Here is a 27,530-nt window from a genome sequence, read left to right as displayed (position 1 = left end):
TGTGTGTGTATATATATGTGTGTGTGTGTACATTTAATATAATAATAATAATAATAATTATGTACATATATATATATATATATATATATATATATATATATATATATATATATATATATATATATATATATATATATATATATATATATATATATATATATATATATGTATTGTGACGAAAGGCCCCGAGGACGGATCAGCGTTGCCCTGGGAACAAACCAGGAACACCTTCACCAGCCACTCAACGGCAAGGATTCGCCACACCTGGAGCTCATCAGCCGCGGGCCAGATAAGCCCGGCCAGGCGACGGCTTCAGTGAGCCACGAGACTCCGGGTTGCACACTAACTTGTTGTCTTTCTCTTTATCTCCCAGAAGCCTCACCGTGACGCAGAGCCTACCTGAGCTAATTCCCGATTGCCTCACCGTGGACTCCTCACCACCCTCCGAGCACTGGAAAGCACTGAAGACAACGCTCCGCTGCACTCACCGGACTCACCGCTACACTTCCCCCGGACGCACCGCTGCATTCCCGCACGCCTCGAACTCACCGCGCACCTTCTGTGTATTATCTAATAAATACACCCTCCGGGGTTTCACTGCACCTGTTTCTCTTGTGCTTCCTCTGCCCTCGCCACAAGTGGTGGAGAATGCGCGCAGTTTTAAAGCGCAAGAGAACAGAGAAAACAAAGAGAAAAAGGAAGAACGCTGTCGCCGCCTTTATTAAAGGTCCCCCACAACATCAACTTCTCTCTTTGCTTTTCCCCCAGGAAAGCGCTCGCTTCCCGGCGAAGATGGAGGAGTTCCTCCAACGCCTCTCAGAGGTTTCTATTCGCCAGCAACAGATCGTCGAGCATTTGGCCACCCGCCAGAATGAGACCGAGCAGGAGCTCGCTGCCCTCCGCGCCGCCACTCGACCACGCCCCGCCGTGCCTGATCCCCGGATGCAAGCCACACAGCTGATACCCAAGATGTCCGCCAGCGACGACCCCGAAATCTATCTTGAGATGTTCGAGAGCGTCGCAACCACTGAGGGATGGGACCGGCGGGATTGGGCACGCGCGCGTTGGCCCCGCTGCTGTCAGGAGAGCCCCAGCGCGCCTACTTCAGCATGCCGGCCGACCTGGCGAAGGGATATGATAACCTGAAGAAGGAAATCTTGGGCAGGGTCGGTCTGTCACCGGTCTGCGCAGCCCAAGCCTTCAAGAGTGGGTCTTCCAGTCTCGCCAGCCGGCAAGGACCCAGGCCGCCGAACTTACTCGGCTGGCGCAACACTGGCTCCTGGACGGGACACCAACCCCCGCCATCATTGTGGAAAGAGTGGTGATAGACCGGCTCCTGCGGGCTCTTCCCCGAAATTATCGCCAGGCGGTCGGTATGAGAAACCCCAAGAACGCTGCGGAGTTGGTGGAGGCGGTCGAGCTGGCGGAAGCCGCCCAGCGTCGAGGCCGGGAGCGGGCGCCATCTTTTCCCGGAGGGTGTCCCAGGCGACGACGCGCGCCGGAGGGCACCCGCGACCGATGGAGAGGCGGCGGTCCCGACCGCGAGAGATGAGCCAATGCCAACCGAAGAGGCCTCAAACCCCCCTAGAGCGTGGCTGGCAGGCTGCAGCCTCCACCGGGAGCTTCCCACGCCGCACCGAAAATCCCCATCGGCCTGAATGGACAGAAGTTCAGCGCCTCCTTGACTTCTGGCAGTACCATTAGCCTGGTTCAGTCCCGCCTCCTACCCCGCGCATGGAACCACGGAAACAGCTGCCACTGACCTGCGCCCACGGGACACCAGGAAAGTTTCCACCGCCTCATCACCGTGACGACGGCCGGAGGAAGCTGGCCCCTGGAGGTGGGTCTCGTGACGGGATCTGCCGGTACCAATCATCCTTGGGCGGACTGGCCGGGCTTCGAGGAGGCGCTACACACCGCGACACAGCCTGTCAGCCCTCGAAACCCTCGCCGGAAGAGGCGAGAAGGGAGAGAAACCGCCGCCCCTGCCGCTCTCTCCCAGCATCGGACAGCGGAAGAGATGGTGAGTCCCCTCCTCCTACAACTAATGTTTTCTTTGATGTGTTCCAACAGGTAGTCGGAGGGGGCCTCGTTCGGCCGGGCTCAGCGGGAGGATGACCGCCTCAAGAATTGCTGGAACCAGGTACATTTCATGGATGGAGAGGAGACGCGGCCCGGCCCCATCATCCTCTTCCCACTTTATTGTGTGGAGAACGGCCTGCTCTATTGTGTCGCCCGGCGGAGGGGGAGGAGAAACGCTCCTGGTGGTGCCCCGAGGAAAGTGGACACCATTTGGAGCTCGCCCACGCCCACCCGCTGGCCGGACACCTCGGGCCGCCAACACTATCAAGAGGATCCGGGACCGCTTCCACTGGCCGGGCTCGACGGAGACGTGAAACTTTTCTGCCAGGCCTGCCCAGAGTGCCAGAAGACCTCGCCCGGCCACCTCCCCTAGTCCACTTATCCCGCTGCCCATAATCGAGGTGCCCTTCGAGCGCGCCGGGATGGATCTGGTGGGCCCGCTGCCGAGGTCTGCCCGCGCCACGAACACATCCTGGTGATCGTGGACTACGCCACCCAGTACCCGAAGCCATCCCACTCCGCAAAGCCACCGCCAAGGCGACGCCCAGGAGCTCTTCACCCTGTCCACCAGAGTGGGGATACCCGGGAGATACTGACCGACCAAGGCACCCGTTCATGTCCCGGGTGATGGCCGACCTCTGCCGGTTGCTACGGATCCAGCAGCTGCGCACTCAGTGTACCACCCCAGACGGACGGACTTGTGGAGCGGTTCAACCAGACACTGAAGCAAATGTTGAGAAGGGTTGTCTCCGAGGACAAACGCGACTGGGACCAGATGCTCCCCTACGCCCTCTTCGGGCGCGTGAGGTGCCCCAGGCCTCCACCGGCTTTACCCCATTCGAGTTGCTGTTCGGTCGACAGCCGCGAGGCCTGCTGGACGTGGCAAAGAGGCCTGGGAGCAGCAGCAGCAGCCGGATGCCCAGAGGTCGGTCGTGGAACATGTTCAAGCCATGCGGGACCGGATTGAACGGGTGATGCCCTCGTGCGCGGAGCACATGACGCAGGCCCAGCAGCAACAACAACGGCACTATAACCGCCCTGCACAACCCCGGAATTCCAGGTCGGCGATCGGTCATGGTACTGGTCCCCACCAATGCATGCAAATTCCTGGCCACCTGGCAGGGCCATATACCGCCCTGGAAAAGATCGGCCCGGTTACCTACCGAGTCCGCCAACCAGACCGTCGACGTGCGAACAAATATACCACATTAACTTGTTGAAGAAGTGGGTGGGGACTAGGGAACACCTATCCGCACTCACCGTTCAGGAGGGCCCGGTCGTCGACACCAATGCCCTGCTCGCTCCCGCACAGAAGACGGAACTCCAACATCTGGTCGGTCAGTTCTCGGATGTGTTCTCGTCCACGCCCGGGCAGACTAACCTCCTCCAGCACGAGATCCGGACCCCTCCCGGCGTCATCGTCCGGCAGCGGCCCTACCGGATCCCTGAGGCTCGTCGGCGAGCTATTGAGGAGGAGGTAAATCAGATGCTGAAGTTGGGGGTGATTGAACCATCGACGAGCCCGTGGTCCAGCCCCATCGCCCTGGTCCCAAAACCTGACGGCACCCTCCGCTTCTGCAATGACTACCGCGACTCAACCAGGTCTCCGAGTTTGACGGATATCCCATGCCCGTGTAGACGAACTGCTGGAACGTCTTGGAAGGGCCGGCATATCTCCACCTCGATCTCACCAAAGGATACTGGCAGGTCCCGCTGTCAGAGGAAGCCAAGCCAAAACGGCTTTCTCCACCCCGGCGGCCACTGGCAATACCGGTCCCTTCCTTCGGTCTACACGGGCACCAGCCACCTTCCAGCGACTAATGGACGTCTTACTACGACCCCACCAACAGTACGCCGCAGCCTATCTTGACGACCTTGTGATCCACTCGGAGACCTGGGAGGACCATCTGGGCGCCTGCGGAGGGTGCTTCATGATCTTCGACGGGCTGGACTCACCGCCAACCCCAAGAAATGTCACCTGGCGCTCTTGAGCGAAGTACCTGGGTTACCGAGTTGGGAGAGGACTGATCCGGCCACAGGAGAGCAAAATCGCCGCGGTCCAGGAGACCCCGAGGCCCACCAACAAAACCCAGGTACGCGCCTTCTTGGGGTTGGCAGGGTATTACCGTTGTTTCATCCCCGACTTCTCCTCCATAGCCGCCCCTCTGACAGACCTGACCAGGAAGGGGCAGCCTGAACGGGTTCTGTGGAACCCTGACGCAGAGGAGGCGTTCCGGAGGATTAAGGCCGCACTCACCTCGGACCCTGTCCTGAGAGCCCCGGACTTCGGCTGCCCCTTCCTGCTACAGACGGATGCTTCTGATGTGGGTCTGGGAGCCGTACTGTCCCAGATCCAGGAGGGTGAGGAGCATCCGGTCCTATATATCAGTAGGAAGCTGACCCCGCCGAGAAGAACTACGCCGCGGTAGAGAAGGAGGCCCTAGCCGTCAAGTGGGCAGTCCTGGAACTGCGGTACTACCTCCTGGGCCGGCGGTTCACCCTACTTACCGACCACGCACCCCTACAGTGGATGGCCAGGGCTAAGGACACGAACGCCAGGGTGACCCGCTGGTTCCTCGCGCTCCAGGACTTCCACTTTGACGTGCAACACCAGCTGGGACAGCCAACGCCAACGCCGACGGCCTATCACGGATGTGGTCGGCTTTTGCAGGTCTGTCAGGGGTCACTCCCCACCCACCCCAAATTTCCCCGTTACTACGTTCTGCTTTATCCACCAGGACCAGGACAGCGCTTGGGGGGGGGAGTGTGACGAGCGTCCCGAGGACGGATCAGCGTTGCCCTGGGAACAAACCAGGAACACCTTCACCAGCCACTCAACGAAGGATTCGCCACACCTGGAGCTCATCAGCCGCGGCCAGATAAGCCCGGCCAGGCGACGGCTTCAGTGAGCCACGAGACTCGGGTTGCACACTAACTTGTTGTCTTTCTCTTTATCTCCCAGAAGCCTCACCGTGACGAGCCTACCTGAGCTAATTCCCATTGCCTCACCGTGGACTCCTCACCACTCCGAGCACTGGAAAGCACTGAAGACAACGCTCCGCTGCACTCACCGGACTCACCGCTACACTTCCCCGGACGCACCGCTGCATTCCCGCACGCCTCGAACTCACCGCGCACCTTCTGTGTATTATCTAATAAATACACCCTCCGGGGTTTCACTGCACCTGTTTCTCTTGTGCTTCCTCTGCCTCGCCACAGTATGTATGTATGTGTGTGTATATCACACCCTATGCTCAGATTTTCCACAGTGCCTCCATGCTCTTACTGTATATCAGCGGTTGTCTCAGTTGAGTCTATTTTTATTTCTTAGGACAGACATGCGAGATAAAGCTCATTTCTAAATAAAACTCATTATGAAAGCAACCTTTACGAAGTGCATTTTTTTTTCTCAGGGCTGTAGCTGAGAAAGACGTGGGTTTTATGTATGTGCAGGTGCTGGTTACCCTGGAGCAGCTGGAGAGAGTCAGCACTTTTCAGGAATTTGTCCAAATCTTCAGCCAATTTGGGAACGAGATGGTAGAGTTTGCCCATCTCACAGGAGACAGACAGAATGTAAGTGACCTCTCTCTCTCTCTCTCTCTCACACACACACACACACACACACACACACACACACACATCCCCCTGCTCACCCTCCATCCTTTACTTCACTTTACAGATAATCAAACACTGATAAGGACACCTCCTATGGCAGATGTGTACAGCCTGTGTAGATTTATACATCGGATGAGGGCAGAAGGGGAAGATAATCGAGGGATTTTAGTTATAAGAACTGAACTGCGCTGCACACTGCAGTTTCAATCAGCAGCTCTCAAACCCCACTGATAAAAACCTTTTGGGTGAGATACACTCGACCGCAGTGCAGAGCAGATGGATAAAGTCAAACACTAGTGGTGTTTTTTAATAGGAATTCACAATTTTAAGACTCAAATCAGCATGTGTTTACAATGCAAAAACATGCGCAAGAGCAGGGAATTGTACTGTTTATAAATGAATGCTGGATTTAGTTTTTCATTATCAATGCTCTGTCGTCATACCTTCATATGGTCAAGCTGGTTTTGCTGCTAGGGGGAGATTTAGATATGGGGTTTGTCAAAAGCTGATGCTGATGTTTTTATAGAGCAAGAGATATTAAACTGGGTTCCGGTTGGGGCTGCTAACGGTTCTGCTGAATATTTGCACCCATGGTCAAAAACATATATATATTATTGCTACATTTTAATGTGAGTGTATGGACAACCATATATTCAAAGTAATAAAAACAAGTAAAATCAAATACAATTTTTTTTTTTTTAATAGAAAAAGTGAGTGTTTAAAACTTCTTCTTCAAGGTAATGTAGTTTACGTTTGTATACTATACATTTTAATTGAATTTAAAATTTTATCTTCAGATTTATGTCACAATACTCTTTACATCTTGTAAAAGGAGATACAGTTAATTTAATACAACTAATATTTTACAGATAATATTTTAGTAAATAGTATACTTTATTCTGACAAATATAAATATTAGTTACAAAAATAATTGAACAATATAAATATAAAATCTAATTTTATTTTGGAAACAATGTATTGTAGTCATATGACACTATACTAGTGTACTGTAGTTTTACTATGTTTTAGGAAGTCAAGGTTATCCCGATTTTGGAAGGTTCTTGCGTGGTATTACTCTATATAGATTTATATAGATCTATAATTTACATTGGTGTCTCAAAGTGTGCTAACACTAGCTCTCGTCGTGGCTCAATATCGGCTTTCACAACTGCTCGATCACCGCATGAAACCGTATTAAACCATCAGAAACTGGTTTCAACTGATTTTTCTTGCGGTGCATGGCCGGATCTCCTCCTCCGGAGTCCCATCGTGATTAGCAAAGTAGTAATATGAATATGAATGACACGGAGAACCGATAGGAAAGGCTGTCTCATTTCAAACAGGAAGCTTCTGTATGTGTTTGATAATGTTTCACAAACACATCACGTTCCTATCTCTGCAGAGCTTTCCTGCCAATCTGCAGCCTCCATCTTTTCAGTTTTATTCAGAAGAACATAATAACAGATAATCACTTCTCCTTTTGTGAGCCATGGCTCCCAGCCTGGGTGAGAGAGATCAGGTTCCTCTCATTCTCAGTCATGCGCACACACAGTCTGTCAGTCACAAATCCCTAATGCCTCACGGCGCGTCGAGTGAACGCAGCTCTATTGAGTTATATTCCAGCTCGCTCAGTGTCGGTGGAAGGCATTATGTCAGTGCTATCTCTACCAAGGACCAAATTTACCCTTCATTCTAAGCAAGACCTTGAAAAATGAACACTGAATGAATTCAGTTCTGTAGATCTCCTGACAGCCTGCGTCAGATGGTTAAGATTCTAGTCAAGTGCACTTGATTTGTTCGAAACGTTAGTTTTATCATGGTTCAGTCAAATGGGTTTCATAAATCTTAACTGAACTAAATTGATAAAAGTGTAATTCCTCCTTTGTCTGTTGCAAGCGAATTATGAGGGTAAACCTAAGCCGAGATTTCTGAACACTTGAAAGCACTCGAGGCATTGCATGCTTTCTCATATTTGTCTTCTGGATTCTTGTTTTCGTCAGGATCTGAAGGATGAAAAGAAAAGAGCTCGGATGGCCGCCGCACGTGCTGTGCTGGAGAAATGCACCATGATGCTCCTCACAGCCTCCAAGGTAGGATTGTGGAAGAGAGTACCATCTGCTGTCTAAAACATGTTAATATCGGTGTGTTTGTTTGTGTGTAAAAACATGAGTGTGAATGTGGTCATGCATGAAACGAGGTGTCAAAAAGTTTCAGTTCAAGATTCAGGAAGAAGTTAAACAAATGAGCAAATCATATTCTGAATATTACTATTACAATATAGTAATATTAGTATTATATTACTATACTAATATTACTATTATCTATTCATCTGACATACTCTGACATCTATCTTAGTTAACTACTCTTCAGAAGTTTGAGTGAAATAAATAGATTTTAAGAAATAAATATTTTATTGACATTTGTAATGTTATAGGGCTGTTAAACGATTAATCCTGATTAATCACATCCAAAATAAGTTTTTGTTTACATAATTTGTGTGTGTGTGTGTGTACTGTGTATATTTATTGTGTTTATATATAAATACACACAAATACATGTGTATATATTTAGGGAAAAATTGTCATTTATATATTAAATATGTTCATTTTCAAACATGAATATTGATATGCTGTGTGTATTTATGTAAACATAATAAATATACACAGTAAGCACACACTTATCATGTAAACAAAAACTTTTATTTTGGACGTGATCAATCGTGATTATTTTCATTAGACAGAAACATTTTGTAACATTATAGTGCTGTCAAATGACTGTTACAAACCAATGAAAAATAAAAGAGTTTTGAAACAAGTATCAGTTGTCTGAAAATGTATTAAGCAGCACAACTGCCCTTGTTTTTACTACAGTAATATCATAGATTGTAGATATGTACTGTTACACATGCCTTGGAGTATCGTCTTCTTTAAAGTATTCACAAAACACCATGGTTGTGTAATGAATATTAAAGTACTATATGATATCACCATCTGATGCCATCAATGACACCCTTTCATAAGGGTTATTTCCATAATTGAGCTTGTACATTCCTCTGTGTTTTCCTTTCTTTATTAAAAAATGTAATAATGTATTTACATGTCAAACTTTGCAGCCACACTTTTGTTGTTCCTCTGCATTTTGAAGATAATTTTTGTTCCTCTTTGCCTCTCAGACTTGTCTGAGACATCCAGACTGTGAGTCGGCACGGATCAACAAAGAAGCAGTCTTCCAGCGTATGCGTCTGGCCCTGGAGCAAGTCATTGAGATTGTGACTGACACAAGGAGCGGTGGGGAGACCAAAGCACTTCCTGTCAGCATCTACGCTGGGATTAGAGACTTTAAGGTGCAGGTGTAGGCCAAGGGCTCTTAGATGGATCTATCAATGGATAAAGTGTCTCTTTAAAAACAAAAAACTGTCAACCAGTCAAAAATATGTTACCGTTCAAAGGTTTGGGATCATTTTTGTAAAAAAAAAAAAAAAATGAAATTGATACTTGTTCAGCACAGGCATATCGATTTGATTAATTGTAAGAGTAAATGCATTTCAATTTTAAATAAATTCTATTCTTTTTAACTTTATCTTCACAAAGAATCGTAAAAAAATGTTTTACAGGTTTTACAAAAATTTTAATCAGGCAAAGCTGTTTTCAACATTGATAAACACAAAAACAGTTACTTCAGATAGTAATACTACTTGAGAGTATTACTGTATATTTGATCAAATAAATGCAGCATTGGTAAGCATGAGATAATTCTCTTAAAAACCATTAACTTCTGAATAAAAATCATTTTTGGTGCTACTGGGATTACACACCCCGTGGATGAGTTGAAAAACAAATAAATGTCCAGTATTATATAAAAATGCAGATATTGGCCAGTAAATTGTACACGATGAATCAGTTTTTCACCAGATGTATGTGTTTCAGGTTAAAGTGGAGGGTCTGAGAGACTCTCTGTACTGTGTGTCCTGTGAGGCTGTGGCGGCTCAGCTGGAAGCTCTGGTGGAGAAAACCGAAGACTTTACAGACTCTGCCTACACCAGCCATGAGCAGAGAGAGACAATCATACAGCTCTGCCAGATCACACGTCAGGAGACCAAACAGCTCATCAGCACATGGAGACACGCGGTAAGAGGGACACATGCACAAATTAGGGACCGCACCGACCCATCTTTCACCTTATGATTTGAGTCTCACTTGATGAAAAAATCCAAACTCCTTCCCAGTGTAGCTGTATGGCATTGATTTTGCTCTCTTATTCCTATCTTCACACAAATGTTTCACTTGGCTTGTATATCTGTCCTTCACGTCTTTGTTGTGCAGTGTGTGAAGGATGTTCTGCATGTTTCTCCTCCGGTGGAGCAACTGCCCATGAACCTCACACCCTCGCTGTGCCTCATACATTGGGAAAAATAAGCCTTACAGTTCAGATCTATAGGCGTTTATTCTTTCCTGCTTCCTGCCTTTGGTTTCTTGAATAAGCTATTCATTTGCTGTGATTTTTTTTTGCCATGATTTCTTTTATTGTGCAGCAGCATACTTTTCAGACAAACTTTAGTGATACTTGTGATTTGTTCCGCGTGTTATACTGTGTTATAAGGACTATACATAGGTAGAGTTGACTCTAAACTTTCTTATGTCTTTAAACCATAAAGGGATGAAAAGAAAGAAACGGGAAAAAGATTTTTTTAAAAATGTATGCGCTCTTTAATGGTTTAATAGCAGCATTAATTTGAAGGTTGATATAAACTGACATGGTATTCATTGCTGAACACTGAATGGCTTGAAAACATTTTCAAGGAAAAAGACTGAGTCACTGCATTTTATTTATATATATATATATATATATATATATATATATATATATATATATATATATATATATATATATATACACACTGTATATATATACTTTTTTATTCTTACGCATTTGTCCGATGTTACTTCCGGTTCTTTAAATGTGTTTGCTGGGAATCAAAACTCTGACCTCTGCATTACTAGTACTGTGACCTCAGAAGAACACAGTGAATATGAGTAGTAGCCTAAAATGTACAGAATACAGTGTTCCTACAATCATGAAAAACCTGAATACTAAGAAATGTAAAATTATTATTTTCCTCACCTAGAAATGTTACTGATATAAATAAATGTTTAAAGTCAAGGAATTTCTATCAATGTAAGGTTTGCTAGTTATTCTCTGATCTATTTTGTAGGAATCTGTACTTAGGTATCTAGTAAAAAAGTCTGATTTCCAACCACATTTTGAGTTGAATAAGGATTTTTTCAAATCTCAGTAATCGCTAAAAGGTCATGGAAATGTATTGGTTAAAATGTATCTGAAAGACCTTTGAAAAGCTATAGAATAGAACAGCATTTATTTGAAAAGAAATTGAAGTCTTCTATAAATGCCTTAACTGGTCAAATTATAGAAATTGCTGACCCCAAGCTTTTTAACAGTAGTGTGTGATTACATTTAGCAATTTCTGAAGGAAAATGACAATCTTTATCTTCTTGTGTCACTGTTGTAGAGTTTTTCTTTATGAAAAATTCTCTTAGACAGGCAGTACAGACTGCTAGGTCCCAGATTTCTTTATACTTATTTGTTGTATTACTATAAATTTATCTAGTTTTTGAGGACGTAATGCCTGCCTCCAATTAAACTTTTATGCCAGTTTTCCCAGTCTCATGAAGCCAGACGCCAGATGTGTGGTCCTCGTTGCTTCTGATTCTGCCTAAGAATCGCCCACTTAGACAGGAAGACACCAGCATCTAAAGTGACAATTTGTTTTGTATTACGTGCTGTTAGGGAAGGATTTATCCGAAAAGGGTTAACAAAATGATAGCTTAGGCTGGAAATTTCAAAATGATAGACATTTTGATCATAATTCCTGTTCTCCAAAAAGTAATAAATACAGAACACAAAGTGAAGTATACATGTCTGCATGTAGAACGCTGACTTGTTCATTTTCAGGTAAATCCAGACTTCAAATGTAGTGATTTGTTCATCGTGAAGAGCACTCAATGCATCAACCCTGCACCTTTGTAACATGACTTAATCCAAATGAAAGAACCTGTGCACCATTACTCGTGGACTCCATAAAACCGGCCGCTCGGGTTGGAACTGTCCCTTTAAACAGGCTCTTGACATTTTTAAGTGCGACCGCCAGTGAACATTCCGTGGGCATGAATTTTCCTCCCTCAAGCACTGCATTTCTTCTTTCTACGAGTCCTTGAATGTTTATGACTATGTACATGTCTCTGCTGTCGTGAGCCAAAACTTATTTAGAGACAGCGATGTTTTTTTACGTGGTAATATCTGGGTTTGTTCCCACTTTACCTGTCCACCACTTCAGTGACAGAAACGTTGAGAATGTGTTCACTGAAGTGCAATGACTGGTTAAGTCCCAGTGTGATGTCTCGGAGTAAAGCGCGGAAGATGAGAGGGCTTCAAACATTCACACGGCTTCTGTGGCGTGTTTGTGTTGACACCCCATCGTAATCCCGTCTGAAAGCAATCCCACCCACCTGTCTGCCTGTCCTCTGAAGAGAAAACTGTGGATAAAGACTGTCGTGTCTAACAAAGTCCATCTTTCAGGGTTGCTTGGGCCACTGACGCTTGTGTTGAAGCTTGACAGCTCTTCAGCATTGATGGTGCACATTCAACCGGTTGAAAATCATCCCGTTTGCAATGTGTTAAAATCCCTTTTTGTCTTTTTGTTTCTGTTTCTTTTCCCCTCCAGCAGCAATCGCTTAAAGCCAAAGAGGCCACGGACGAGGTGGAGCTCTCTATTTTGAAGACTTGTCAGAGTGTCAGCGATCTCAGGCGAGAGGTGAGATTCTTGTGACAAGCTACGCACAGGGATTGAATCCCATGAGCCAAGAATCTAAAACAAAATCAAAATCTTCAAAAGCATCCATTCCAGTGTTCCCCGTATCACTTATGCTGAATTTACAGTGGCATGACATATTTACTTAATTTGTCAATCTGCTTTTGAACTGAATGGCATGAGTTTAGAAAGAGACAAAGACAACACATGTCTATTTAAAGTCTTTTAAAGAATGGCACAGAAACTTTCAAAAGTTTAGTTTGTAAACCATTTAATGAATCCATTAGAGAAGTTACTGAATCTGATCCACTTCGGTCTGCAAGATATCATAACTTTTTACTTTGAGGTGATTTGAAATTAAAACTGCTACGATTTGTTTTATTTGAACAACAATATACTTTAACATGACATTACATAAATAATATTCAATATTATTTATTGACAGGCATTACGAACATAAAAGCAAAAACACTGCGTATGGTCTCATATGTGACATAATAAAACCCTCATAGGAATACTCCTACTTTAAAGAATTCATATATTGCTCATAGTAAATGGAAACATGGTATGTTACTTAAACAATCTCGACTTGTTTTGCATGTAATTAATACCACTGGCCAGTTCACATTATTAGGCTTTTTCTTTTTGTTCAGCTTCATAGGGTGGCGGTGGAAGGGCCACTGAGCTGCTGAAGCTGCATTCAGATCATCTGGTGCTGCAGGCCCTGAAGGCCTCCGGTGGGGATGGAAACCTGGAGGCTGTGGCTGATTATGCCGGCACACTGACTGAACACAAAGAGCAACTGGTGGAGGTGGCGGCTCTGTTTAACACTTCCGTTCTGATAAAGAATTGATTACAAAGCAGTTTATTAAAAACAAACAAACAGCAGATTCATTTTACACCATTGTTAAACAGTGACAGAAAAATATATAGGTTTTATGCACATAGAATTTAACAATAACTATATTGCAGAATAAAGGGTTTGAGTTTCACTATAGGGTTAACTTCAGTGTAGTGTAATTTATTCTGATTTCAGACTTGCCGTTTGCTCTGCCACATTTCTGGGACTGAGCCGCTGGAGATCACCTGCGTTCATGCTGAGGAAACTTTCCGTGTCATTGGTCCTCAGGTAAACAGAGAGGCTGTCTGCTAGTAAATAGGAATCTGACATCTTCGCAACTGAGACTTTTTTTTCCAAGTCTTTCAGAGACTTACACAATATAGATTTTGTTAATAAAAGAACAGAAGACGACTGTTATTCGCCTCAGTTAGTGCTTATTTTTCAAAAATCAGCAATGCTTATTTGACACATTTCGCACTCTTGTTGTTGACTTTGCAGCTCTGATTACCGAAAAAACAGCAGAGGCAAAAGCAATTACATGCATAGGCATAAAATTGCAAGAAATTGCAATTAAAATGCATTTTCAGCTGAATGAAAAAAAAACACCCCAAACAAAATAATGCTTCAAAATCTTCTTTACGGTTCTTGCTTGTTTTCTTTTTCAATGCAAACAGTAGTTAACATGCGAACATATGAAAAGAAAAAGTAAGATTGGGCCAATATGCAGAATGTACTGTTTAACTGAGTGTATTTGCAGTGAATTTCATCAGCACGCTTCATTAGCATATCTGATTGCAAGCAGGATGAGTGTTCTTAGAGAGGGCAACCTCACCTCACCAGCCAATAATGATGAGGCCTAAAGATCAGGCAGCCAATAAGAGCACAGCGGGTGAGCGGCAGCTTCAGGGGTGCATGGTAATGAGTTGCTTTATCTGTAATTCCAAAAGCCACAGGTAATTACCAGCTGAATCCACACCCTCAGCGGAGACGAGCTCTGCTTCGCTGTGTTTGTTTTTTGAAACATCCTCCCAGTAAGTTGTAAATCATAATTATGCAGTTGCCGACAGAGTTAGATGGTGCATTTATGCTGTGGGACACTGGAAAGAAACCAACGATGAATATTGATATTCAGATGTTGCACAGTTCGAATTATGCAGTCACATCAGAACTTACAGTACACTGAGGTTTTTAAAAGACACCTCACCAAGGCTGTATTTATTTAATCAAAATACAGCAAAGCGGCGGTATTGTGAATTATGATTACAATTTAAACAGATTTCAATTTGAATATATTTTGAAATGTAAATTATTACTTACATATGTATATGCATATTTCCCTTCGGTTGTTCAAAATACTTTGTTGTTGTTGTCTTTTAAATATTTGATCACAAAAAGAAATATAATTTATTCCTGTGAGAGCAATGTTGAATTTTCAGCAGCCAATACTTCAGAAAAGTTTTCTTATCTATGCTCCCAGGAAAGGTTTTCATGCAAAAACAAACAAAAAATACAATAAAATAAAATATACATACATACATATTGCATTATTTTATTATATGTACTACCCTTTTTTTATATTTTTGAAAGAAATCACTTGTGTTCACGATGGCTGCGTTCATGTAAATGTAAAAAAAAAAAAAGTTAACATATTTTAAAATGTAATTTATTCTTGTCATGGCAAAGCTGTGGTACATCAGGATACTTCGATGAATATAAAGTTGTTGTTCTTTATATTATGATTACTGCTGCATTCGATAGTCTTAATCCATTCTTGCAGAATAAAAGAATTGATTTAAGATAAATAAGTTGGTAAATAATCAAAACTTTCCCTAAGCTTTTGAATGGTCCTGCATATTTAACATTGACGAGAAAGTTCTTGAAAATAGTGTTAAAAAAAGCGATTTCTCCTCAGATCATCTCAGCAGCACAGACCCTTGCTCTGCACCCCACCAGCAAGATTGCCAAAGAAAACCTGGATGTGTTTTGCGAGGCCTGGGAGTCCCAGCTGTGCGACATGGCCATCCTACTGAAGGAGATCAATGATGTGTTTGAGGGCCGCAGAGGTGCGTCTGTCAAGCTGTTCAGTCTGTCAGTGCCTAGGCTTGCTTTTAGGACTTCACGCTTAAACAGCTTCTTTTTCTAACCCAAGACATGAAAGAGCGTACTTACCACAGTATTGTAATCTGGATTTCATGGGTGCTTCAGTAGCAGCTATTTCCAGGTGCACAAAATATATTTGTTCATGTCTGTGGGCAGGGCAGCGATAAGGTTTTTTTTTCTTTTCCTCGTGGCCAGATTGTTATCTTTTCCAGCCGCTAAAGATGTGCAGCTTTGACATTTACACTGCATCCACATCCCTCACGTGAGGTAATTGAATAGAGGCCGGATAAATCTCTGTAGGCAAGGTTAAGGGCGCATTGCTGCGGCGCGCTGAGATTACAGGTCTGTGAAAGTCCTTCACTCATCTGTATTTGGACATAGCGCTCAAGGATGCGTTTGAGCGATGGCGACTCTTTCGAGTGAAACTCTGGTTTTCTCACGGCAGCGCATAAAGAGCTTTATGCGGCGGCGATATTTGTCAGAGTCCGAAGCAAGGCATCAGTAACATGACAGAAACCCGGTGCCTGGGGAGATGTTTTTGTTCCAGATGAGAGGCTCCCAGTCATCATCAGAGCCAACCGGATATTTCCCAAAACAAACTGTCATCCCCCAAGATCCTGCTTTTGTATCTGTTCATCCACATCACTGTCCAGTCATTTTCAGACTAGACGTGTACTTGAATCGCATTTATCTTTTATTGGGACCTATTTGCATATTTAGTTTTAATACTTAAACTGCCTTTCTAATTTCAGGTGATAAGAAAACATATCTGTCTCTACCCAGACCAGGGGTGAGTCTCACAAGCAGTTATGATTTTATCGCAAATTCCTCTTACCGTATCATGTCCTTCATTATTTACTGATTCATCTACTTCATAGAAACACTCTGCCAACCTGAAGACGGTGAAGGCTGCCAAACTTGACGCTGAGGTACGATTTCCCCCAAATAAAACATAATGCGTGAACAAAAAAGCTCAAGTATTTTTTGAAGTAGTTTTTATCTGTCAATTGGAAAAGACTGGGCTGAAAAGTTTTAATCTTGCTCTATTCTTGACATTATTTGCCATTTTGTCCCAAATATTATATACCTTTGCTATTCCTTTTCCAAATGTAGATTACAATATTTGCATTTTTAGATTAATTAAGATTTCAAGAACAGCTGGTAAGCCTAGGTGTGATGAAACTAATTTATGTGTGTCACAAAAATATGTAATTTGATCGCAAAATGTAATTTGGTCACAAAAATAAATAAAAATAATAAAAAAATGCATATATAATTATTTATTATTATATAATTTTTAAATAGGATTTATTACTATTTTAAATTACTGTGATTTTAATAAAAGTAGTATTATTTCATGTGCTTTTGTAATTGTTATTAGTTTAATAAAAACCTGGCAAGGTTTAAAGCTAGTTTTAATGTAATAATTGTTTTTGTTTTATTTTAGCTTTTTCCAAGTTTTTCTAAAACCAATTTTTAATAGTTTAATCTTTAATGTTTTTAAAACTTGAAAATGCCGTATAATCAGACATATTACTTTTTTAACAATCTTTAAGCAACGGAAACTTCTTAGTTACTGTAACTTCTGCTATATATATTTAAATAAAAATGTAATAATTTATTAGTATTTAGTTCTTCATGAAGTATCCTTGTGGCCGTGATCTATTCAGGAGCAAACCACCATCGCCAAGCTTGGGCTGGAACTGTGTCTCCTCACTTCAGATGTGGACTCAGAGGTGGAGCGCTGGGACGAGCAGGACCACGACATGGTTCGGCTGTGTCAGATCATATCCAGCATGGCTTATTCCATGTACCTCTTCACCAGGTAACCCACTGGAAACCTTTTCAGAAACTTCATAGTCCGTTTATCAGATCATCAGCTTGGTTCGAGTAGTGTTATATTACACAGGAAATTAAATACGGCATGCTGGAAAGTTTAAGCTTTATGAAAAACGTCTGTTCAGAAGATAAGAGCATGTTGTTATTATTAATCTGCACTTTCTGTCAACCTAAACAATCGGTTTTATGGATCTTCTAAGGATGTTTCATTAACTCTCTGGTGTTTTTTGCTCTCTGTGATTAAGGGGGGAAGGCCTACTGAAGACAACTTTGGATCTATTCCACCAAGCCGAGGTACGCCAGCGTTCATTCTCTCTCATAGGTTTTTTAATTGAATCTCCTCAAGGTGCCGTTAAGAGCAATGAATCCTCTGGAAAAGATGGATCAATATATTATTAAAAGGGCCAGCTGTCATTTGTCTGTGAGATACAGTGATCCAGGACAGGAAGTGTGCTGTGAATGGGGAGGAAATGCTGATTAGGCAGTGTGTCGTTCTCAAACACAACCTCTTACGTCAAACACAAAATTATAACTCATAATGTGAAAAAAACAAAGTCTCCAAGTTCGTTGTGACTGTATGTAAAAAATAACCAATATGCTATTTCAAATGTTATAAATTTCTATTCATGTAAGCGTTAGCTGATTTGATCTCTTAAAGACTGTGCTGATTTAATATAACCAAGTAATTTTTATTTTTATTTTTACATGGATCAATTTCAGCATTGCCATAGTAACAAACATTTTCTGAGGTTTTGAACTACTCTGGTAATTATGATAATTTTGACACGACATAGCATGACACCAATCATTGGATTTGACTACTAAATGGTGCTTTTCTCATTTTCTTGAGACTTCAGTCTTCAATATCAGTGAGATGTTAGTAATTTTTGGGAGTATATTTTAAGTTGGAATTGCTATTTAATTCTTGAAATAGCTGCCTGGAAGTATTGCACATATAATATGGTAATAATCCTAATCATGAAAAAGTTCTGTTACACTAAAAACAATATTGTTATCACTTTCACATCAGTTTTTCAGCTAACGATCAATGATAAAAACATTGACAGTCAATCAGAAAGTGTTTGAGCATTTAAAGCTGCAGACGACAACAAAACTGCTGCACGTGCAAATAATAAACCAAACATTATTGTTCACGTTATGGACAGACCTGTATGTAGAATAATCCGTGCATGCTTGTTCTATTAATTTATTTAGGTGTTTTCTTACTTTAATATTAAAAAAGTAAGTGGTGTGTACAATCATACAGCGTAAAGCCTTACATTGTAGATTTTTTTTTTCAGGTGTTGTCAGACCAAGGTCTCCAGCTGTGCCACATCCTCCACTCTCTCTGTGCGCAGGTAATGCTCCCGCGTGCCCAGCAGGTCCTTATGTACCACAGTTTAATTAGACGCCTGTAAATAAAGCACTGTAATGACTGCCATCCATCTCACTGGGACCACAGAGACGTGGCTATCAGCGTTAGTTAACCCTGCTCTGGCTGGGGCCGACAGGGGCCACTCATCCATAATCACAGAGCCTGACACTTGTGGTGCACTGCACGGTTTGATTAATAATCGCAAACATGCCTGACCCACAATGCATTTCCCCAGCTGCGAGCTGAATACGGCTAACGCAAATTGCTTATCTCAGTTTATTTTGCCATCTTTCAGCAATTACCTCGCTTTGGCAAACCTGTAATGCAGTTTTAGCTGAAAATCTCAATTAGGGCTATTAGATTGTTAAATTTGTCCGTGCCCCAGGAAGTCCTGAAAAGAAAAGCAATGATGGATGCATACAAAACAAACTGCTACTATATATATGTTATAGGCTTATGTGTGTATTATCATTAATCCAGTCTTTAGTGTCACGTGATCCTTTTGCTGCTTCGAAGTTTAATATATAGATATATAATGGAAAAAGTTCACAAATTGTTAATTGTCTCGTTAACAGCCTGCAGTGTTCATAAATTTGCAAAGGTCAATGTAGGAAATGAGTCTCTAAGCAAAAGGGCTACTGTGTTGAAGTTTAACGAAGCATCTCCCAAAATCTCTCAAATGTCCTGTTTGAAATGTTAAGGCCACATATTGTGTCTGTGTTATAGCTGCTGGATGAAGACAGAATCCTTATTCTGTCTGAGACCGAGAAGCTGTCAGCCGCATGTCAACAGCTGCAGGTCTGTGCCAAGACTCCGGTTCAGGGCAAGAGCGCCATCTTTCAGAAGGTAATCCAGTATAACCGCCGCAGACTGCTCTTGAACGTAAATGAATGGAGCAGACATGAGTAGGGTTTTTGTTTGTTCGACTCGACAGTTCAATCCATTAATGCACTTAAATTCATAAACTGGTATCTGAGGATTCAAATGACATCGATTCGTCTTAATTTCGACATTTAAACAGAACAATATAAACTAAAGTTAAAAGTCGCAGGTCACTGCCAAATGTGATTAGATAATAAATCTGTTTCTCCTGCAAAGACACTGACCTCACTCTATTTCCTGACTCCATTTAACCTGATAAAATGGCATGCTGTCCAGGGTCATCCTTCTGTTTTGATAAAGCAAAGGTCACAGCCGGAGGCAGGTTTAAATAGGTTTATAGAAGCTGTGTTCTTGACGTGCTGTGGAACCAAAAAAAAACGATCTCGGAAAAACGAGCTCAATCAGGATCTCCCAGCATGTCTTCAGGAGCCATCGTGTGGTTTCCAAGCATATTATTTCACAAAACCAATTATATGGGAACCGCTCTGTTCCACAAATCAGCTGTCAGAAATGTATAGATTGTTGTCGCTGAAAAATGATAGCTTGACTGAAATGTGGGTGTACGTGGTGTACTTGTTAGCAATACTGCATTTTGGGAAGTTTAGTCAGCTAATGATTCATCCGTTTTTCTTGTCTCGTTCAGGTCGACTCATCCATACAGAATACCAAAGGCATTTTGACAGTGGTGGTATATTTACTGCCCATCTGTAATAAGCTCATCAGAAAGGTAGGTAGCAACGTGAACATCTGGATTAACTTCTTTGCATTTTATCTGTATTAGATGGCAATGTGTATTTGTATTTATATTTAGATTACATTCACGCCATCATCTAACACTCACTTTCTCTTAATAATAACAATAATAATTTGCTAACTTTTTGTTTTTCATTTATTTTTGGCATTTTTGCCTTTTTTATGATGGGACAGATTAAAACTTACAGGAGATAGTGGTGAGACTGGGAAAGGCCCTTGGATGACATTTGAAAATCTAAATGAGCAAATCTCAAAAATGTTCATACTGTACAATTATTATCAGATTAGCAGTATCAGCCTGAATTTTATGACTGTACAAACAGTATATATATAGGGTTACTATAGTTAACTTAGTCAAACAAAGGCTAAAGCTGAACTAAAACCATAATAAAATAGTTTCTTGAAAGAAAATAGAAAAAAAAACTTGAACTCATTTTATTTCAGCTTGTCGTCACATTTCTCATTTTCATTTAGTTTACCTTGATGCATTAAAATAATTGAATTTAATGTAAAATAAAAGGAACAAAAAGTATTTTAAAGAAACAAATACATCCAAAAACACAATTTCTAACAATTTAACCAAAATTAAATGACAAAGGATATAAAAATGAATTAAAATATTAAAAACAGAAGAGTAAAATAAGGGTTAAATAAAAATCATAGTATCTCCATGCCGATTCGGAAAGCTTGTTGTCAAAGACGAACTTTAAAGAGTCTTGGATTACAGCAAAAATAATTAATACTGAGGAAACAAGCAAACATAAAAAGCATAAAAGCTTTAAATATTGTTTTCTTTTAGGTGTGATATATTGTGCACCCTCTGATGTGATTTATGTTCTGTTTTATAAATGAAACGAGCATGTTTGTATTAAACTGTATCTTCTACCTTTAATTGCAGTGTAAAGCAGAGCGCAGCTGTCTGGCTTCACCTCAGCACTGGAGGGAGAAGCAGCTGAGCACGACCGTCAGCGAGGAAAATCTGAACGGCAAAGGCTCCAACGGCTTCGGGTCAAATCCTTGGAGCAACACATGGCCAATCTAACATTCCTGGAGAGCAAATAGCTCTGAAAACCAAAGGCTCTTCTGCCTGTTGTCGCGCACACAGTGCATGGCAATGCACTCGCACACAACGTGCCATTCTTTGTGCTTCTGCCCATTCGCTTTGTGGTGTCACGATAGCGTTAGCATTACCAGCCTCATTCCAGATACCAAAAAAATAGATAAAACCCCTTCATTGCATGTGTTCAGGTCATTATGCGATTCTTTCAAGTGTAATGGCTGGTAAATAAGCTACGGTTTTAACCGAATATTCAGCTGCGTTTCTCGTGATTAGCCAACATTGAGGTGTACGTGGTAAAAGTTTTGATGCAAAAAAAAAAAGAAGAAACCCCCCCCCTCCTTCTGCACACTGTATTTAACATAACTGCCTCATGTACAAGTTGATGCCAAATATGTCCAGTTTTAATCATCTTCCTACACTGGTTTCGCCACAGGGCAGTCCGCTCAGTGCTTTGTAAGACAGTTTCAGTGACTTTAGTATGTTTACAGCAGGGAATGTTACTTTCCAAAGGGGCATTTCTGAAGGATGATCGCGAAAAAGAGTTTTAGTTCACCTAAAAATGAAAATGTTTAATGTTTTCTTACCCTCATGTTATTCAAAACCAGTATGACTTAAGTTCCAACGAAGCTCATACAGGTTTGGAACGACATGAGTAGAAGTGAATAAAGATTTTTTTTATTTTCAGGTTAACTGGCCCTTTAAAAGTACTTCTATGTAGGAGTGGAAGGGTCTTAATAGTTTTGACTGCCTTGTAGGTCACTGTGATTTGTATTTTTACTTCAGTCCTAACAATGTAAGCCAAGCTTTGGTACATTAACCTAAAAGGTTAGAGTAAGACGGTGTATAATTCAATAGCTTAGGCTGTTGTGTACTGAAATTTTTAGTGTGGCGCAGGTTAAAAGGCTCTTCAGAATCGGATTTCCATTCACACACCAATTATAGCTGATAGTCTGTTCCTCTGATTTTCTTCAGTCAGTCAAACAATAAGCTTTAGAGATGATTGTGCAGCTATGACCTTGAGTTGTATTAGTGTTGGACCATTGAATGATTGTGAAATCAGAAAAAAAAGAATCTAAATATACGTTATTTTTCTTAAACATTTATGCTTTGAGTGATTTATTTACGCACAAAACACTTCCTCCAAACTAAGGCCATCCAGCATACGCGTGATAAAAAAAGAGTAAGCTGGATCTTCAATCAATACATTTATTAAAAGCGCATACTAACATCAAAACTATTGAAATTCTCAGATGGCTTTATGTTGGTTGTATTTTCAACTATATTGTTTTGTGAATTGTACAGATAAATAATTATACACATCTTTAAAAAAAAAAACAATTCTCAGCGTTGAGACAGCGGATAACCGTTTTGAGAGCACCGACCTTAGTTTGTGTAAAATAAATTTACTGAATAAAAACAAACATTGCAGAATACACTCAGAAGGGACGAGTTCCTTTATTTAGCATCAGGGCTATAAGCAGTTTTATAGCAACCAGACGGAAAATAATGTTTCTGCGAGGACACAGATCTTTTACTTCTCAAATTAGGAAACTTCTTAATGAAACAATAAACACACTCAAAAAACATAACACTGGCATTGTTATACTAGTGGTCCAACAAAATGCACTCCAGTCAAATCCAAGACTCCTCTGGATCCAGCAGACAAGTCTTCATTCCTTCAAAATTTCCTCAAGATGTTTTTTTTTTTTTTTTTTAATGTGAGTGGCACACATTCATGCTGCCACTCATGTTTCTACCAGCTTGAAGTAATTATTCCTTAAAGCAGACTCGGCAGTCATTCGGCAGCTCCAAAGCGCAAGTTGATCTCAGCAAGGCTCTTCTTGTTGGTTTCTTTTAGTCAGAACCTCCTCATATTGTTCTCTGGTCAGAAGGCCTTCAGTGATACTCTTACTCTCTTCAAATTTGGGTAGTATAACGGCAATGTATCCCTCTGTGGAAGGCTGTGCCAAAAGAGAACACCATTCACGCACATGGTCTTGAATTTGAAAAAGCTTAAAGATTTTCCGTTTAATTTTTAAGCAGTATTGGTAATAACCTTTTCCGATAACAGGTCTAGCTTGTTCAATATGGCTTCATTTACTTCTAGAAGACGTCCTCTGATACAGCTGGGAAAACATGAGTTGAACTGATTTCATTTTAAGAATATAAAAATTCAGTGTGCTGTATGTCCGTGACAATATGTGTAACTGACCTGAATATGGTGTATTCCTGTTCATCTGTACATGTTATTCTACACAGTGGCGCAAACTCTGTCAGGAACTGACCGCCCTGCAGAATTAAAATGACATTAACTGATAATGTTCAGGGAAAGTGTCAGTTAAGATATAAAAGTAATCATCACAATCACTGTGTCTACATTTGCAGTATGAAATAAAGTTATTAAAGGCAAAGGTACCCACTCGCTTTGACTTTCCAGACACCTTGTTCTTCAGACGACTGCATCCATCGCTGATCTGGTAGTTTATATTTTTGATTTTCCGTCCATTCTGAAGGATAGGATGAGACTCTCATGAGTGTGATGACGCGCATATCCTGACGAGAACGAAACGCTTTATTAGCAAAGGTATGCTTAGAAATAACTATAGAGGGGTGTTTCTACAAATATGAGCACTTATGGCCCTGTGGATTTTCAGAAAATAAAGAAGAGTGTACATGCAAAGAGATCAGATGCAAAAGCCTCTAAGTGCCGTCTGAAATTTGGATCTAAAATGAGCATTTTTATCAGGCTCCTATGTTTAGGTTTAGTAATTTTACTGTAATGGCAATGTATTGGTCATTATGCAATTAAAGTGAAATAAACATAAATATAGGAGCCCGATAATAGCTCATTTTAGAAGAAATTTTTAAATGGCAATTGAGAGGCTTTTAAAATCTATGTATAAAACATCTGAAGTGTATAAAAATATTAGTTTGTTAGAATGTGATATTCATCAATAAAAAGAGAGAGGGAAAGTATTTAGCTATCCTCTATATAGATTGAATAAAAATAAACTTTAGAGAAGTGTACAGTACGAAGCTACATAAAACAATAAGAAATATAACGTACCTGTTGGAGTGCTGTAGAATGCAGTGATCCTCACATGCTTTTCCTTTCAGATCTACATAAGCATTTACACCAACACAGCGAATAAACTTGACATATTATAAAAGTATATATTTAAAACATTAACAACAAGTTATTTTGAACGTGCGCTGAGCTACAATAAAAACAACTGACTAGAGCGGACAAACAAAGAATTAACAACAACATTACTTATCGGAACATCTTACCAGTTTTATACCAGCGGGTGAAATAACGATCGATTACTGATGGGGCTTTCTTTTCACTATCTTCCATGTCGGCATCCACCACAGCAATTAATTTTTTGAGAGGCTGATAATCTGATCACATATAAACAGTGATGTTTGACGCCGGAAGACAAATCAAGTTACACACAAAAAAATAAATCCGCTCTGAATTTACATCCGGTTGCGCTTTAATTTGTGGTATCTGCTGGTGTTTTGCTTAACTGTGTCTAGCATAATTTAATTTACCTGATAATAAATGCAAACGCATACAGTTCAACTATATTCTTAGAGAAACGTATTTTAAATAACCCTGTCAGGAACTACTATAGTGGCATATTCTCCCGGTCTATTTAATTGTAACACACGGCGGCGTGGAAGATGGAAGCGTCTGTAATGGACACATGTCATGTTTCTTGTTGTGCTAATCGCACTCTAACGTTGTGTCATGGGGCAGAGGGGTCTCATCGCATTTAGGACATGTAATTCAGTTGCTCTTTATAATCCACAGGTACTGACTGTATGATTGTTCGCTTTATTTAGTTGAGACGACGCTGATGCTCTGTGGCATCTTATTACACTTACATTATACACATGTTAAGATGCTCTAATGCAGTTATGTGCAAACGCTACACTCAAATCTATGTTTAGAGTATACATTCTGATGATGTAGTGTTATAGTAAATGTCTTTTGTGTCAAATAAGACCGGTTTGTCTCATCTAATTTTTTTTTTTCATTCATTGTTATTAGGAAATAAGAATTGTTGAGGTGCTGAATAAACATACTGGAAGAGTGAATGCTGTCCAGTGGGTTCATAAACAAGACTGCAGTAAGTCGTTTGCCGTTATTAATGAATGTCAGATATTTATAAATATTTGTTTGAAAAGTATGAAATCTTTTTACTTCATGCATAGATATTATTCAGTTGTATGTTGCTGTCGGACACAAACAAAACAAAGGAACTTGTAGAAACGCAAGCTGTCTATTTTTGAAGGTGCAGAAACCCAGCTGGTCTCCGGTGGGTCGGATAATAGTGTTATTGTCTGGGAGAAGCAGGATGGGAAGGTATGTGTGTACCGTAACCTCTGCTGACAACATAATTGGTCCTTTCTTTACGACTACATTGATAAAATATTAAATAAATCAGCTGCTATTAAAGCTATTGAAGTTGGAAATATAAATGTAAAAAAAAAAAAAAAAAAAAAAAAATATATATATATATATATATATATATATATATATATATATATATATTATTATTATTATTATTATTATTATTATTTATTTAAATTTTTTGTCAGGACTTTATATCACATTTCAAACTCAGAGTTGGATATATCTTTCCATCTTTTGGAATATGTTTTTAATAACAGCCAGTTACGTAACAAATATCTTGTTAAGAAACCATGTTAAGAAAACACTTAATTAAATTGAATAGGTTTGCTGCAATATGCCCAGATTTTCAATTGCTGAAATGGGCATGATAAAGCTCAGAAGGAACCGCAGAGCAGGACTGACTGAATTTAGCTTTGTCAGTTATGGACTTCTAATTTGTGATCGCCTGTTATATTTGCCTGTAAATGATAAAAAATGGGCCGTGTAACTAGTGTTTGTCCATCTTGCGCTGAAGTTCACAGCATGTGCAGTGTGTTCCGGACACTCGCCCCCGTGTGTGCAGTGGATGCCATGTCTTTGCCCACCTTCACTTACTGGTGGCCTCAGCTGCCTGACTCCACCGTTAAACTCTGGACATGCAGTTCTGATGCAGGTAAGATAGAAGTGAGCTTTGTTCATCATAAAAGTGCTGATTTAAAAATACAAGTCTATGTACGTTTTTAAAGACTTTTCAAATTCTACAAGCCTGCCATCTGCTGGTTTGATTCTTGTAAATATATATATATAGATCTTAATATGCACTACACCTAAATGTAGTACATATTAAGATTTTTCTTTTCTTTTCTTTTTTTTTTTTTTAGAAAAAATAAATCAAAATAAATTTTTTTTTTTTTTTAATACTAGAATGAATTCAAATATATTTGTATATATTTAATAAATGTATATGGATCAAATACAAAATGTCACATTTGAAATAGTCTCGCACTCACTTACAAAAGTGATTTTTATATATAAAAGCATATTAAATGCAAATAAAGTATTCATTTTACAGATTAACTTCTTGTAAACATAAAATGTCAAAATAGGCGGGATTAGTGTGTGTCATTTCAGTGGTAACAAATTTATTTTTCTAAATATAAAGCAACCTTTACATAATGGTTTATAAAGAAAATTTTTTTATAGGTTAAATGATTAAGAACCTTGCTTACAGATGTGGGTAAAGCTTAAAATGTTTGAAGGATTATGGCATATGATTTGAAATTGTGTGGTATGGTATGTAAGAACTTGAAAATAAACAACTTTTTCTTTATATGATAGTTAGCATTTTTAAATCAGAAAAGGTCAAATTAAAACAGCAAAATTTAGAGCTGAATTAAATTAGTTTTGATGCTCTGAAAACCTCTTTTTGTCTTTGACCCCTCTTTTTTTTTTTTTTTTTTTTTTATTTTTTTTTTTTTTTTTTATTTATTTTACAAATCACCTTCTCTTGTACTGAAGAGGCTCATCATGAGTCAAAATTTGTTTTACTGTAATACTTTCATGTCCCTCCCTAAGATCAATTAGTAAATTCTAAGCACTTTGATTGGTTCTACAACTTGCTTTATGATGTTCTATTGTTTACTGCTCAGGAAGAGATAGTATTATTTCATTGACCTTTTAAAAAATGGTCTGGAAAAAGCTGATATATAGTAGAAACAAAAGCAATATTCTGTATTGTTTTGAAAAACTTTGAGT

General features: G+C 40.6%; 1 protein-coding gene, 1 long non-coding RNA gene and 1 pseudogene across 2 annotated transcripts in view; 2 read left to right on the top strand and 1 right to left on the bottom strand.

The window, feature by feature from the left end:
- The window catches only part of LOC122323871 (alpha-catulin-like), a 46,516-nt gene extending 25,016 nt beyond the window's left edge, over positions 1–21,500 (top strand). Inside the window, 18 exon segments of the mRNA XM_043217978.1 lie at positions 5,536–5,655; positions 7,698–7,787; positions 8,870–9,040; positions 9,624–9,824; positions 12,437–12,526; positions 13,177–13,189; positions 13,192–13,334; positions 13,560–13,652; positions 15,277–15,427; positions 16,217–16,254; positions 16,343–16,393; positions 17,135–17,289; positions 17,549–17,597; positions 18,605–18,661; positions 19,405–19,524; positions 20,204–20,287; positions 21,212–21,320; positions 21,323–21,500. Coding sequence (XP_043073913.1) covers positions 5,536–5,655; positions 7,698–7,787; positions 8,870–9,040; positions 9,624–9,824; positions 12,437–12,526; positions 13,177–13,189; positions 13,192–13,334; positions 13,560–13,652; positions 15,277–15,427; positions 16,217–16,254; positions 16,343–16,393; positions 17,135–17,289; positions 17,549–17,597; positions 18,605–18,661; positions 19,405–19,524; positions 20,204–20,287; positions 21,212–21,320; positions 21,323–21,375 — 1,788 coding nt within the window. The 3' untranslated portion in view covers positions 21,376–21,500.
- Positions 21,501–22,808: 1,308 nt separating this feature from the next.
- On the bottom strand, positions 22,809–24,755 carry LOC122323776 (annotated as a pseudogene).
- Positions 24,756–25,150: 395 nt separating this feature from the next.
- On the top strand, positions 25,151–26,337 carry LOC122323787. Its single transcript, XR_006247058.1, has 4 exons — positions 25,151–25,190; positions 25,431–25,509; positions 25,675–25,745; positions 26,311–26,337. It is a non-coding gene; the product is annotated as an uncharacterized LOC122323787 (long non-coding RNA).
- Positions 26,338–27,530: the final 1,193 nt, after the last annotated feature.

The sequence above is a fragment of the Puntigrus tetrazona genome, chromosome 19 (assembly GCF_018831695.1).
Source record: "Puntigrus tetrazona isolate hp1 chromosome 19, ASM1883169v1, whole genome shotgun sequence".
Taxonomy (NCBI): Eukaryota; Metazoa; Chordata; class Actinopteri; order Cypriniformes; family Cyprinidae; genus Puntigrus; species Puntigrus tetrazona.
Note: the sequence above shows the minus strand (reverse complement) of the source record. Positions and strands in the feature narration are given on the sequence as shown.